The sequence below is a fragment of the Pseudochaenichthys georgianus genome, chromosome 22 (assembly GCF_902827115.2).
Source record: "Pseudochaenichthys georgianus chromosome 22, fPseGeo1.2, whole genome shotgun sequence".
NCBI lineage: Eukaryota > Metazoa > Chordata > Actinopteri > Perciformes > Channichthyidae > Pseudochaenichthys > Pseudochaenichthys georgianus.
In genome coordinates, this window is record NC_047524.1 from 505246 (window position 1) to 520220 (window position 14975).

Genomic DNA, 14975 nt, shown 5'->3' on the forward strand with positions numbered 1-14975 from the left:
GTGTGTGTGTGTGTGTGGTGTGTGTGTGTGTGTGTGTGTGTGTGTGTGTGTGTGGAGTGTGTTTGGGAGTGTGTTTGGGAGTGTGAGTGTGTGTGTGGTGTGTGTGTGTGTGTGTGTGTGTGTGTGTGTGTGTGTGTGTGTGTGTGTGTGTGTGTGTGTGTGTGTGTGTGTGTGTGTGTGTGTGTGTGTGTGAGTGTGTTTGGGAGTGTGTGTGTGTGTATGTGTTTGGGAGTGTGTGTGTTTGTGTGTGTGTGTGTGTGTGTGTGTGTGTGTGTGTGTGTGTGTGTGTGTGTGTGTGTGTGCGTGCGTGCGTGCGTGCATGCATGCATGCGTGCATACATTATAAAGTCACATGCATTGTGTGTGCTACTTATATCCATGTTTTGAATGTATAATATTCTCATGCACGAGAAAAACGACTTAATGAAGAATCATTTAAAAAGTCAGACTCAGTGAAATATATCTGTAGGTTTATCGTCCGTTTAGCTCCTGTCCCAAACATCGGAATAAATATCCCTATTTTGCATCCCTAGAAAAAACAATGTACGCATTAATTTGTTCAATTTGACATTTGCATTATTGATCTGGAGTTGCCGATGGACTGGTGCCATGTGTGCCTCTCTCCTCTCTCCTCTCTCCTCTCTCCTCTCTCCTGCAGGACAACAGCAGAAAGTCGTTCAGTTCTCGTACCCTAACTGCCAACACATGCTCCATAGCTCCAGCACGAGGTCTCCTCATCCTGCTGCTCTAGAGTCACATGGAGGGACCCCTCCTCTGTTGCTCTCCCTGAGGTTCCCCCTAAACTGGGGGGTTTCTCTGGAAGTTTCTCCTTGTGCGATGTGAGGGTCTAAGGACAGAGGGTCTAAGGACAGAGGGTCTAAGGACAGAGGGTCTAAGGACAGAGGGTCTACGGACAGAGGGTCTAAGGACAGAGGGTCTAAGGACAGAGGGTCTACGGACAGAGGGTTTAAGGACAGAGGGTCTAAGGACAGAGGGTCTAAGGACAGAGGGTCTAAGGACAGAGGGTCTAAGGATAGAGGGTCTAAGGACAGAGGGTCTAAGGACAGAGGGTCTAAGGATAGAGGGTCTAAGGACAGAGGGTCTAAGGACAGAGGGTCTAAGGACAGAGGGTCTAAGGACAGAGGGTCTAAGGACAGAGGGTCGAAGGACAGAGGGTCTAAGGATAGAGGGTCGAAGGACAGAGGGTCTAAGGACAGAGGGTCTAAGGACAGAGGGTCGAAGGACAGAGGGTCTAAGGACAGAGGGTCGAAGGACAGAGGGTCTAAGGACAGAGGGTCTAAAGATAGAGGGTCTAAGGACAGAGGGTCTAAGGACAGAGGGTCTAAGGACAGAGGGTCTAAGGATAGAGGGTCGAAGGACAGAGGGTCTAAGGACAGAGGGTCTAAGGACAGAGGGTCTAAAGATAGAGGGTCTAAGGACAGAGGGTCTAAGGACAGAGGGTCTAAGGACAGAGGGTCTAAGGACAGAGGGTCGAAGGACAGAGGGTCTAAGGACAGAGGGTCTGAGGACAGAGGGTCTAAAGATAGAGGGTCTGAGGACAGAGGGTCTGAGGACAGAGGGTCTAAGGACAGAGGGTCTGAGGACAGAGGGTCTAAAGATAGAGGGTCTGAGGACAGAGGGTCTGAGGACAGAGGGTCTAAGGACAGAGGGTCTAAGGACAGAGGGTCGTACTGATATTCTGAACAATCAAAAACAAAACATCACAACATAAGTATTTTGTTGTCTTATGTTGTGATGTTTTGTTTTTCTTTTGATGGCACCCTTGAAAGGGAGAAGCATGTATCTCATTGTACATGTTTAAGGACATTAAACTATTCTATTCTATTCTATTCTACATAAGAAGTTTCTATATTTGTCAAAAGCTCAAATATAGAAACTGAGACTGAAACACATTTCTGACCTGATTCCAGCGTTCACTGTAAGATCACTGGCTGAGTTGCAAACACTCAGCATACCTCACTCTTGTGGCTAATATGACAAAACATAGAATTTGATGTGGGTAATGAAAAGGTATTTTAATCAGCACCTTATATATTTGAATAATGCAAATTAGGTGTTATAACGGATGTTTGAATTACCCGATAAAATGTGTGATATGCTTTTATTATGTAGGTTTAAGAGAACTCTTTGCATATGTACACAACATATTAAGTACATGTTCACATTTCTAACATTGTATAATAAGATTTTACATATTATTAAAACATGGATATAAACGTATTTAAAGGTCACCTATCATGCTATTTCTAGGCAATAGCGTAGGTCTCGGATATATACAAATATATAAAAAAACATGTCTATGAAGTGTTTTGCTCAAAATACCAAACGGATCATTCTAGCCACGCCTCGTATCCCTCTGTTTCACTTCCTGTTTCTAAAGTGCTGATTCGGGGATAAAGCTTTAAAGAGGAGGGGTCTGAGCTCATGTGGGACCCGGCAGCTACCGTCTAAACTAAATGCTGCCGTGATGAAACGCCACATCATGGATCATCAAGGATCTGGAACAGTCTGGAGCTCAAAGGCTTTCTCTCTTGCCGGTTACACCACAAGGTGAGTTCCTTTCTACTTCCTGCTTCTTCACACACATGCTCTCCAGCACAGGTTAGCTCTGAGTGTTAGCATGCTAATGTAAACACCGACCATATTACGTCCAAAACAGTCGGGCATTGTTTCTGATAGCAACGTTTCTGATTGGGCCGTGGGTCCACATTTCAGACATTACGTCATATCGGACGCAAATCTGGATCAGCTCCGTTGTTCCCCGTTTTTAGAGATGTGGGTACGGAGGAAAAGAGAGAGGGTTTATTTCCTGACGCTGCGTGAGTTCCCCGACACACCGGGGACACATGTTGATGTAGAGAAGACATCAAGAAGTGCATTTTGCATGATAGGTCCCCTTTAAGAGAATTTAAATCTAGTTTGCACGGCTGCATCTAAAGGAACATTATTAAAATCTGAATTGTCCCTTGCCAAGAATATTAGAATATTTGGGGAATTAAGGCAGAAATGTGATATTGTATTCATTTAAATGCAGTCAGTGGTTTACAGTAGAAACATGTCATCATAAAAAGCTGATTTTTATATGAATACAACAATTATTTTGTACATTTTTGACGGTTTTCAGTGAGGGAGTCCATTTTCATTATATACATACAAACCTTCTTTAGCATGCTAGGTTTTTTACCTCAAATTATTTCAGTGTGGTTGTATTAACCGAGGTTGTTTATCTTTCTTTATATATACATAATGCATTAAATAATCATAAACATAATTATAAGGAATGTCTGCTTTCAGTTTTGATTTGCAAATTGTGGACTAATTAAGGTGCTGTGTTTAAGCAAACCAAAAGAGAAACACCTCATAAACAGCCCACATCATTTGGAAAGCAGGCTGTCTCTCCCCTCAGTGTGTGTGCAGTCTGACAGGAAATAAAACAACACGTCGAGTAACAGCCTGCAGTGATTTGAGGTTTTCGAGAACACGCGGCTCGACCTCCTGCCTTCAAACCGCATCTTAAAACAGCAGTTTTACTCTCCTTTCACTAATAGCAGATTACTGAGCCTTTAAATGAAACGCAGCGTTGGAAAGTGGAGAGGAGGAGACCGCAGAGGAAACCAAACCGATAATGAGAGGGTTATCCTGTTCACAGTCAAAACTAGAAACCACAAACTGCAGCAAACATTTAGAGACCTCAGTCGGTTTTGGGGTAAAAACAGAATGGCACGTTTATGGAAAGATAGTTAAGATAGTGCACACTTCTCACGGGATAACAAGGATGTGATCAAAGCCATAAGAAAGGATAACTTAAACGCTAAATATCACTATATTTTTTAAATGTAATTGTTTTTTTTGTAATTTTTATCACAAGGTAAACCACATAATATCGAATGAATTTACAGTTTTTATTATTATTACCATTTAAACTGTTTCTATGGATTATATTTATTTGATTATCTGCCTCTGTTGCACGATATAAAGAAAATACAATTGAACAGATATTAAAGTGTATTCAGTTCTGCCTTTTGGCTGCTTTCAGTACACCGTTAACAACCACTTAAATGCCTCTTAAAGGTGGGGTAGGTAAGTTTCAGAAACCGGCTCGAGATACACTTTTTGTTATATTCCATGGAATGCTCTTAACATCCCGATAGCAATGAATATCTGAAGTGCTTTGACAAAAAATCCATAAAAAAATGTCATCTGTAGAAGCCGTCATACTGTAAAAAGTACAATGGCCTACCTGCCTGTCAGCCTTCCATCGGGGCACAAACTTATCTCGTGCCCTCATTGGTCATGTGCGCGTTCGTGTGTGTTGGAGGAGGGGCTCTGTGAGGAAGGGGCAGATTTTCTCCGGTTGTGTATTTTCAAATTCTAGCGATCTCGAGCCGGTTTCTCAAACTTACCTACCCCACCTTTAAATTGAAGAAAAATGAAGGGAAATTATATTAAATGTTGAAGAAATTGAACATTTAATTGAACGAAAATAATAGATATAGTCTCAGTCATATCTTAATATCTTTACCTGGTTTTAAAGGACACACGACAGTTACTTCAGATCTAGTTGTTCTATGATTTACCTTGTCCAACTGAGTCATTAAATCCACATTACTGATGAGTTTTATCAACATTTTCACGAGGTATCAAACAATATCGTCACGATGCCGAAACAGGTCAGTCAGAAATAGTGTGCCATTTGATTTTCTTCCTATCGCTCAACCCTAAAGCAATGCTGAAATGTGAAAGCCATGACAGGGAGGAGGTTACAGTCTTGCTGCAGGACAAGAAGCAGGCGGCCATGTTGGCTCGAAAGTCATCATGGTGTCAGTGCAGCAAAGCGTCCGCAGCACAGGGAGAGTAAACAGGCATTAGTGAGATAATAGAGCTCCACTGCCGCTGCCACCGACACGCACCGCTAAGAAGTCTGGACACCTCAGAGTGTGTGTGTGTGTGTGTGTGTGTGTGTGTGTGTGTGTGTGTGTGTGTGTGTGTGTGTGTGTGTGTGTGTGTGTGTGTGTGTGTGTGTGTGTGTGTGTGTGTGTGTGTGTGTGTGTGTGTGTGTGTGTGTGTGTGTGTGTGTGAGTGTGTGCGTCATGGCCTGAGTACACAGTGAAAGTAGGTCACTGTGCTGTTCCCACACACACACACAAGATGCATGTGTTGGTGATTACACTCTCGGGGCCTCTTCTCTTTAACGTCTACATGCTACCACTCGCTCAGATAATGAAGAACAACAAAATAAGTTACCATAGCTACTGTATGCGGATGACACACACATTTACCTAACCATTTCACCAGGAGACTATGCTCCAATTCAAACACTGAGTAAGTGCATTGAACAAATCAATGACTGGATGTGTCAGAACTTTCTCCAATTAAACAAAGATAAAACTGAGGTAATGGTTTTTGGAGCCAAGGCAGAACGTATAAAAGTTAGCGCTGAGCTTCAGTCTGCAATGTTCAAACCAACAGATACAGCCATACATCTAGGTGTAGTCATGGACTCTGACCTGAGTTTCAACAGTCACATTAAAACAGTTACTAAATCAGCCTACTATCACCTAAAGAACATATCTAGCATTAAAAGACTAATGTCACAGCAGGATCTGGAAAAGCTTGTCCATGCTTTTATCTTCAGTAGACTCGACTACTGCAATGGTGTCTTCACAGGTCTCACTAAAACATCTATTAGGAAGCTGCAGCTGATTCAAAAAGCTGCTGCTCGAGTCCTCACTGACACTAACCCCCTAAACGCACCAGGAGCGTCTGCGCCACGCTGCGCTACGGCTGCGCCACGCTGCGACCTCCTCCTGCGACCTCACACACCAGGCGCGTTTCAAAACGTTGCGGAAGCAGAGCGTCGTGTGTGCAGCCTCGCAGTTGTTGTTGATTTTGGAATATTTCCTGGACATTTGTACTTCTACAAGTAAGTAGGCTACGTAGTTAAATGGTTTATGTTTGTGTCTGTTTAAATCGGGTTTATTGTTGTTATTTCCTATGTTGTTGTGTTGTAGACTACAGACACAGTTAATAATAATTGGAATATTCCAGTTATAAACGACATGAATCAAAGATGTGTTGCTGTATTTTAGTGGTAAAAAAATATGCATTCATCATCATAATTATTGTATATATATATAATTGACAGTGCCTGTAAACCGGAGGAGAACGCTGCAGTATTCTCCTACTTGAAAGACGGTGGTGGGGGGGAGGAGAAGGAGCCGGTTTTGGGTACACCCGGTGCACCCCCTCAACCAGCAAAGCAGACAACAAGGTGATTTTCATCACTTCCTGCCTGCGCCGCGCTGCGCCGTGCCGCGCCGCTTCAAAAATAGGATTCATCCTATATTTTAGAAATTCCTTGCGGCGAGGAGCTTCTGGCGCCACGGCGCGGCGCGTCTGGTGGAACAGCACACATTGACTAGAGTGGCCGCGATCTTTGCGAACGCCGCGGCGCAGCCGTAACGCAGCGCAGACGCTCCTGGTGCGTTTAGGGGGTAAGAAAGTGGATCACATCACTCCTGCTCTGAAGTCTTCACACTGGCTTCCTGCGTGTCAAAGAATAGATTTCTAAATACTGCTGCTGGTTTATAAAGCACTGAATGGTTTAGGCCCAAAATACATTTCTGACCTCCTGCTAAATGATGAACCATCCAGATCTCTCAGGTCTTCAGGGACTGGTCAGCTTTCTGTCCCCAGAGTCAGAACTAAACATGGAGAAGCAGCGTTCAGTTATTATGCTCCAAACATCTGGAACAAACTCCCAGAAACCTGCAGGTCCGCTGCAACTCTGACTACTTTCAAATCCAGCAAGAAGACTTTTCTTTTTGTCGCTGCTTTTAATTGAACTATTCATATCTTAAACTGCACTGTAACTTTTATCTTTTAATGTTTCTTTTATTATCTTTTCTTTTTAATGACTGATTTTAAATGCCATTTTCTTAATGTCTTTCGTTTTTTGTAAAGCACTTTGAATTGACACAGAGCTGTGGACAGTGTAAACATGAGCTCATGTAATTCTTCTGCCTAATGCTGGCAAAGGGGAATGATTACTGAAAATGTGTTTATCCTCAGTCGTGGTGCGCTACTTAAAAACACAAGCCACACTTTATGGTGCAATTAACTCTAAAATGTCAAGTTCAATTACACCACTTATCTGCTTTTTGCATAACAAATCATCAGTTCCTCACGGCAGCGGTTGATAATTGTTCAGGGAATACACTTAAGCTTTAAGATTTTCCAAACAGGGTGAACTATGCATGGAGAGAAGAGAGGAAGGAGAACTGAGAATTAAAATGAAGACAACAAAATATATATATTCAATAATAATAATCGTATTAAAGGGGAGCTATCATGCAAAATGCACTTTGTGATGTCTTCTCTACATCAACATGTGTCCCGGTGTGTCGGGGAACTCACGCAGCGTCAGGAAATAAAACCCTCTCTCTTTTCCTCCGTACCCAAATCTCTAAAAACGGGGAACAACGGAGCTGATCCAGATTTGCGTCCGATATGACGTAATATCTGAAATGTGGACCCACGGCCCAATCAGAAACGTTGCTATCAGAAACAATGCCCGACTGTTTTGGACGTAATATGGTCGGTGTTTACATTAGCATCGCTAACACTCAGAGCTAACCTGTGCTGGAGAGCATGTGTGTGAAGAAGCAGGAAGTAGAAAGGAACTCACCTTGTGGTGTAACCGGCAAGAGAGAAAGCCTTTGAGCTCCAGACTGTTTCAGAGAGAATCCTTGATGATCCATGATATGGCGTTTCATCACGGCAGCATTTAGTTTAGACGGTAGCTGCCAGGTCTTTTTATATATAGACCTATGCTATTGCCTAAAATTAGCATGATAGGTTACCTTTAATAATTAATAGATATATAAATTACAAAAATAAAAATAAAATAAATTACATGTTCAATTAATTATTTTAAATGTTTTAATCAATATAAATATTACCCTAAAACTGAAATCAAGATGATAAAATATAAAAATGTATATAAATTAAAAAGGTTACAAATCTATAAATATGGAACTTTTTTAAATAATATAAAAATACATAATAGTAGATACTAAAACTATAGTTTAAAAAACTGCATATGGAGAACATTGAGGAAACTGTATAAATGTTAAGTGTACCCTGATACAATGTTTTCTAAAGCAACAGCTCCAGCTGATTGCCGTGTTGTGTTTCCATCCCTTCGCTGATCATCACAAAAGACCGAATCCTCAGGAAAATCTCAACTCCAAAATCCAATCTGATTTCCTGTGATATCCGACATCAGTGTGACTCACTTTCAAAGCCACTCCTGTCTCTTGACATTATCCTCGCCCTACATTTTCTCCTTTTTGTTTGGCTTTCTCACGTGCTGGAACATTCCTTTGACATTTGCATCACACTTATTCACAGCAGAATGAAGAGCTTTATACAAAGGGCTGCAGACAAGATTTGGGAAAAGCTGAAGTTTAAAGATCCCCTATTATAATCTTTTTCAACATTATACTAGAGGTTTCAGATATATACAGAACCTGTCTCTGATTGGCTGAAACACCAAACAGATCATTGTAGCATCCCCTCTGTTTCAGCCCTGTTTCCAAAGTGCTGATTCTGTGTCTGTAGCTGTAGCTTTAAATGCTAATGAGCTGCTGCTGGCCACGCCCCTCTGAGAGATGATTGGTTTGAAAAGAACACAATCTTTTATCTTTTAACACTAGAACCGCCAACGGGTCAATTTTACCCGCAGCTGTTTTTTGATTGTAGGTAACTGTTTTTCAATAAAATATTAAAGTCTCCCAGTCCGTGACTTTTCCTGAAAGTGTGTTATGTAGCACCCTCTGTTGTTAAAAATGGTCAATATGAAGTCAGATTGAAAATAATCGCCCAAAGAAATTGCCATTTATAATTATATCCGCCAGCGGGTAATATTTACCTCGTAGAAAATGCAGCGTAAACAAGACGTGTTGCTATAGCAATGCCTTTTGTCTACTGCGGTTCCTGATAGATAGATAGATAGATAGATAGATAGATAGATAGATAGATAGTTATAGAATAGATAGATGGATAGATAGACAGACAGACAGATAGACAGACAGACAGATAGATAGATAGATAGATGGATAGATAGATGGATAGATAGATAGATGGATAGATAGATAGATAGATAGATAGATAGATAGATAGATAGATAGATGGATAGATAGATAGATGGATGGATAGATAGATAGATAGATAGATAGATAGATAGAGAGATTTGTACATAAACAAAACAAAATTCTAACACCAAGCGTTTAAATCAGCACTGGTAGCGATACTTTATACTTCATGCTATCTGCACAAACTATATCACATGAAAAGCTGAGAGTCCACAGATTCTATTGGCCTAAGTTCCACCCCTGGGCGATCAAAGCTCACTGTTCTACATGATAAATAAAAGAACATTGTACCTTGAAAATCAATAGCGGGTACATTTGACCCATTGGCGGTGTTAGGTAGACAGCGACCTCTGGCGGTTCTAGTGTTCAAGGATTCTTTCTTCACATTAGCATTCCTAATCTTGAAGATATACACATTAGTTAAAATTCAGCATTTTCCAAGCCCGACAATTAGGAAAATCAAGCAATTTCTCAACTCCGCAACTACATTTCTAACCACAGTATTAAGCAGCAATGAAACGTAAACTCACGGTCATCGCTGAAGTCGTCTATCAGGATGATTTCTTGAATCAGAGAATAAGGGCTTCGGATCAGGACGCTGGCAGGGAGGAAACAGAGGGGCGAGGGTCAGAGAAAACGAGACGGTTTCATTCCTCCCGATTTATGGTGCTGCTTATGTTCGACCTCGTTACCTCTTGATGGTGCGCAGGAGAGTGGAGCGGGCCTCATTGTGGAAAGTGATGATGATGCTCGTGGAGGGAAGGTCTGAGTCATATTTCAGAGACGCACACCTGCAGAGAGGAGGGTTCATCACACAGTGCGGGAAGCTTCACCTCGCTTCTCTCCAGGAACAACGTACATGTGTTACACTGGCACATCGGCCCGTGAACACACACACACACACACACACACACACACACACACACACACACACACACACAGCTGTGTTTAGCAGAGGTGGATTGTGGAGTCGCCTCAGTGTTGTTGCTGGAAATATCCGGTTGCCGGGTAACAGTTGCACAGATTTCTAACGCTTTCTGCTTTCCTGTGGCTCGGAGCTAAGGCCTTGCCTCATATAGTGAATAACAAAAGGAAAGGCTGCAAAGAACATACACTGAGGACTCATGCTTTAAAATCTGCATGTTGGGTTTATATTATATTTAATTGTGCACAGTGCAGAGTGCAAAAGGGCAAAGAGAACATCCAGCAAAAGACGGCAAGCTTGACGCCGGTCCGCTGCAGCATGGGCTCAACTTTAGTACGATTTCCCAGTTTGGAATCAATACAGTTCATCTAATCTAGTCTAGTTCAGTTCATCTTTTGTCTAAAAAAATAAAAAAATCATTAGAAGGACACCATCAGGACACATCACATTCTTTTACAGCCATTACTGCTTTGTAAGCATTTATCCAAATCCCTCGTAAATGGACCTGAAATGATTTAATATGTTTCGCCGGAGATGCAGAAAATAGCTCAAGGTTCCACCGAGTGCTGCTGGGTCTCCAGCCCACTAAAGCAAGTGTTTACATTTATATGTTGTCCACCCCCCGTGTGTGAGGGACACCACGTATATACCCAGCAGTCAGGACAGTCAGCTCTCTCTCACACCTTGCAATACAATCTATCTATTTCACCCTCACACACGCTTTAGGATCAACACACGTCTCTCCCCTCACTTACTCCAACCTGTAAGATCTAATCTAAATCCACTGGCAGCACAAGCCAGATTAATCCTCAATCAGATGGTGCAGGGGAGAGCAGACGGAAACACACACACACACACACACACACACACACACACACACACACACACACACACACACACACACACACACACACACACACACACACACACACACACACACACACACACACACACACACACACACACACACACACACACACACACACACACACACACACACACACACACACACAGCCCCCCCCACACACCTGTAGTGTCGGGTGTCTCTGATGGACCGCTCGCTGCCCAGCCGGTCGCTCTCCTGCAGGTTGAAGGCGTGCTCTCGGTACGGGTCTTCCCCCGGCTTCAGCTGCTTTGCTGACAGGTACGCCTTCTCATCGAAGCCCCCCAACAGCTGACTCTGCTCTGTCCGTGGGGGCTGGGTCACCTGCAGAGCACACCACCATCAATAAACAAGGACACACTTGGACGTGTCAGTCGAAAATAAATGATAAAAAAACACATCAGTCATTTCAAGGACATACAAACACAAAACCACTCCCTGGTGAGCAGAGAGGTGCAAACACCGCAGCACAAGGATAGGCATCCTCCTTCACGGCCTGCACTGTTCTCTGCATCATTAAACGACACTGTGAAATGGCTGCACACAACATCCTCATAAAGGGAATTTGTTTTCAGCCGTCTGTCTTGATGAGTTGTTCATAAAAACAGACAGCATTTCATTTTGGAAAGTTCACTGTTGGTATTTTATAAGAATGAACAGTCCTTCTGGTCGAACACTTTACTCTTGTTAACTAAAGGATCGACTGTAACGAGGTAAAACACAAATATTGTATCAGTCCATTATTTTATATCAGAAAGACTTCTTCTTGCAGATGAGACATAGAAAATAAGAACTGTTATTTTTCTTAACTTGAAATGACATGTCCTGAAATGTGACTATTGCTCCTGCAGCAATGTGTCGATGCTGAACTGTTCGTCATGCAGCCCTTATTAAAAATGCTGCCGATTAAATTCCTGTTGATTATCTCATTGATTAAAAGTTATTGGATCTTTCAGAGAGTTTTTCTGTCTTTGCTAAAACACACTTTACACACATACTATGCCAAGTGGTGTTCTGGCCGTTTGAGGTTCAATGTAATGCTCAAGGACCAGTGGCGGTTCGAGACCAATTTGACTGGGGGGGCCACTGGGGGGCTAGTTATTTTCTGAGGGGGGCACAATAAATGCAGGACGAAAAAGAGAACTAGACAGTATGAAGTAATTGCGCATAAGAAAACAATGCAATACAGTTATTGGTATTTGTTTCAGTACACTTATTTATTTCAGATATATCTTATAGTTATTACAGTTAGCTTCAGCTTAAGTTATAGTGCAATGTTTGCACTAACACATTTATAAAAAAAAAAATGTCATTGTTAGGGGGGCCACAGGTCAGTGTTAGGGGCACTGGCCCCCCTGGCCCCCCCTAGAACCGCCCCTGTCAAGGACACTGCCAAAGGAGCAGAGAATCAAACAACTAAGCATGAGATTAATTGAGAATTTCCTTCACATCCTCTACATTTAAGCAATGTGTGTAAGTAGTTATCTCTTCTTCTGTGGTGCTGCACTGCAATCCCACAGCAACACCCATGCAAGACTCATTCCTGCACCACTCCATTGCATCAGAATCAGCCTAACGATTGAAATGTAAATCCAAATGTTCTTATTCAAGTCCCAGTGTCAGTGCTAACAAAGTCCTCAGTGCTTAATGGGTTTTTTCTGGAAGTAGCTTTAATACTGCCGAGTGGGAGGTAAATACAGTTAATGAATACATCCAGGCAGATGAGAGAGGCAGTCATTAAAGAGAAGCTTTGGACAGATGGGAGAAAGGACGGAAAGGGTTTAAATAAAGGACGGAGCTTTGTTCTGTGCTGCTTTATTAAGCTCACATCCAGGTTCAGGTGAGAGTGACCTCCTTTTCAGTCTCTCCGGGGGAGAGGTGGGAACATTTCAATGATTCACAGAAAGAAACATGTCTGACACTGAGACGGAAGGTACATTTAGATATCTCTTTGTTACCTTCACAGACTATAGCTCTGAACAACACAATAGTATACTTCCTACACAAAGCGAGCATCTGGCGGTGAACGAAGTGGAGCATTGAGCAGCTAAATGAACTGAGAGATGCAAAACAGAGATAATTGAAAGTGAATATTGTACTAAAATGCATCAGATGGAAAGAAACAAGACACTGAATGAATGCTGTGTCTGATCTGTGCTTAAATAACCAGTGGTGCAAAGTAACCGAGTCAATATTCTCAAGTACTGTGTACATTTTTAAGTAATTGTACATTAATTGAGGATTGTCATTTTTCTGCTACTTTATTATATTTCAAATGCAGATATTGTTATTTTAACGGCACTACATATATTATCGATTGAGTTGAGAACACAAAATATATTAAAAATCGATTTTTCAGAAACTAAAATATGGAGATAAACTGCTTTACTCTATTTTATATGATATTAAAGTGAAATACTTTGGGTTTTGGACTTACAAAACAAGACATTTAGAGACATAACCTAAGACTTTAAGAGACATTTCATGAACACACATGGTATTTAATCTCAGGAGTAGCCAACATAAAACACAAGCTAATAGCTAGCTGTTTTAATTAATTAGCAGCATTAGCACTTTAACCTGCGCTCTTTTCCAGCCCATTAACATAGATTAACACACTTTGTTTCGGTAAATTAAATCATTTTACCAAGCTGACAACGACCAAGAACACACAGCTTGTTAGAAAACACGCATTAGGTTGTGAAAAGGAAAGTAAAAAGTAAGCTAACGGAGTTTTTAGCTGACATGTACATACCGTTAGAAGGTGTAAACAAGCTAACTTAGCATAGCAACGCCCTAGCAACAACTCTTAAAGGGACAGGCTCACAAAGATTGTCTGTATTTATGTATTTTATTTTATTAAATTAGTTAAAAACGATTATTTTTTCGGGAATCTGAATTATCAACATTAAACAAAACACAAATATTTTCTTACAACTATATACTATAATATACAGTATATTTTATTGATTATATACAGACAATGTATGTGTATGTTATGGTATTTTTTATATATTTGTCATGTTTTTATTGTAGCTATTCTATTCTAAATGTATGTTCTTTTCATTACATGTTTTAGTAAACATTTTTATATTTTTATTGTATTTCTCACTCTTTTTAATAGTATAATTTATAAATATGTATTGTTATATTTCTGTTGTTGTTATATATATTTAATTTGCATTGTACATTTTTTATTTTAAATATGTTCTTGACTTTTTCAGAGTGGATATCCAACAGTACCTCGCCATAAACTCTTCTGATTCTAATTCAGTCACAATATGACACAGAAATAGGAACTCATTCTGTCACCATGACAGCGACACGCCCAGCTGATCTCAGTGCTGCTCTGTGGGGGAACTAATCTAATTATCACCGCTCTGCAAATAGCCTTGGATCACAGAGTTTAGCACCCAGAGGAAAGTCCCTCATTTTCCCCAGCTCTGTCAATTCTTCACACTCTAAGTTATTAAAGAAAACTGGTCAGAAGTTCACTAGAAATGTAGGCGTAGTGAACACAAGCAGCAGATGTCAACATCCTGGGGGAGACAGGAGGTTGGAAGTTGAACATAAAGGCAAGGAAACATGTTAGAGGCACACAATACAAATAGGAACCTGAAAAAAGAGCGGGATAGGGTCCTTTAAAATAATAATAATAAATAAAGCTTATGATTATATCTTCCACAATAATCTACATGTCATCAGAGCCTCTCTCACCAGTATAACATATCAAAGAGGTTTTGATGCTCGTCACAGTTAAGACTCTCTTTCTGTATTTTATATCCCCGGGTAATCCCCAAGTATCAGCATGACTGCATTTTAAAGCTATACAAAAAAAAAAATGGTACTCCGAGGATAAGACAAAAATAAAAGAAGGCTCTTCGAGGCTCGGCGTGCTGAATTAAATATGAAGCTCGTCTGGAAGATGAACACGTCTGCTGACTTCTTCCAGCCGAATTAAACCAAAAATATGTGAAATCTGCCCGAAAGG

General features: G+C 41.2%; 1 protein-coding gene across 1 annotated transcript in view; it reads right to left on the reverse strand.

Moving 5' to 3' along the window:
- galnt16 (UDP-N-acetyl-alpha-D-galactosamine:polypeptide N-acetylgalactosaminyltransferase 16) overlaps positions 1-14975 on the reverse strand; it is a 49696-nt gene that overhangs the window by 25283 nt on the left and 9438 nt on the right. Inside the window, exons 2-6 of the mRNA XM_034112226.2 lie at positions 11130-11308; positions 9869-9967; positions 9707-9774; positions 7168-7177; positions 4882-4903 (exon numbers count right to left, since the gene is read on the reverse strand). Coding sequence (XP_033968117.1) covers positions 4882-4903; positions 7168-7177; positions 9707-9774; positions 9869-9967; positions 11130-11308 — 378 coding nt within the window. The remainder of the gene's footprint in view (positions 1-4881; positions 4904-7167; positions 7178-9706; positions 9775-9868; positions 9968-11129; positions 11309-14975) is intronic.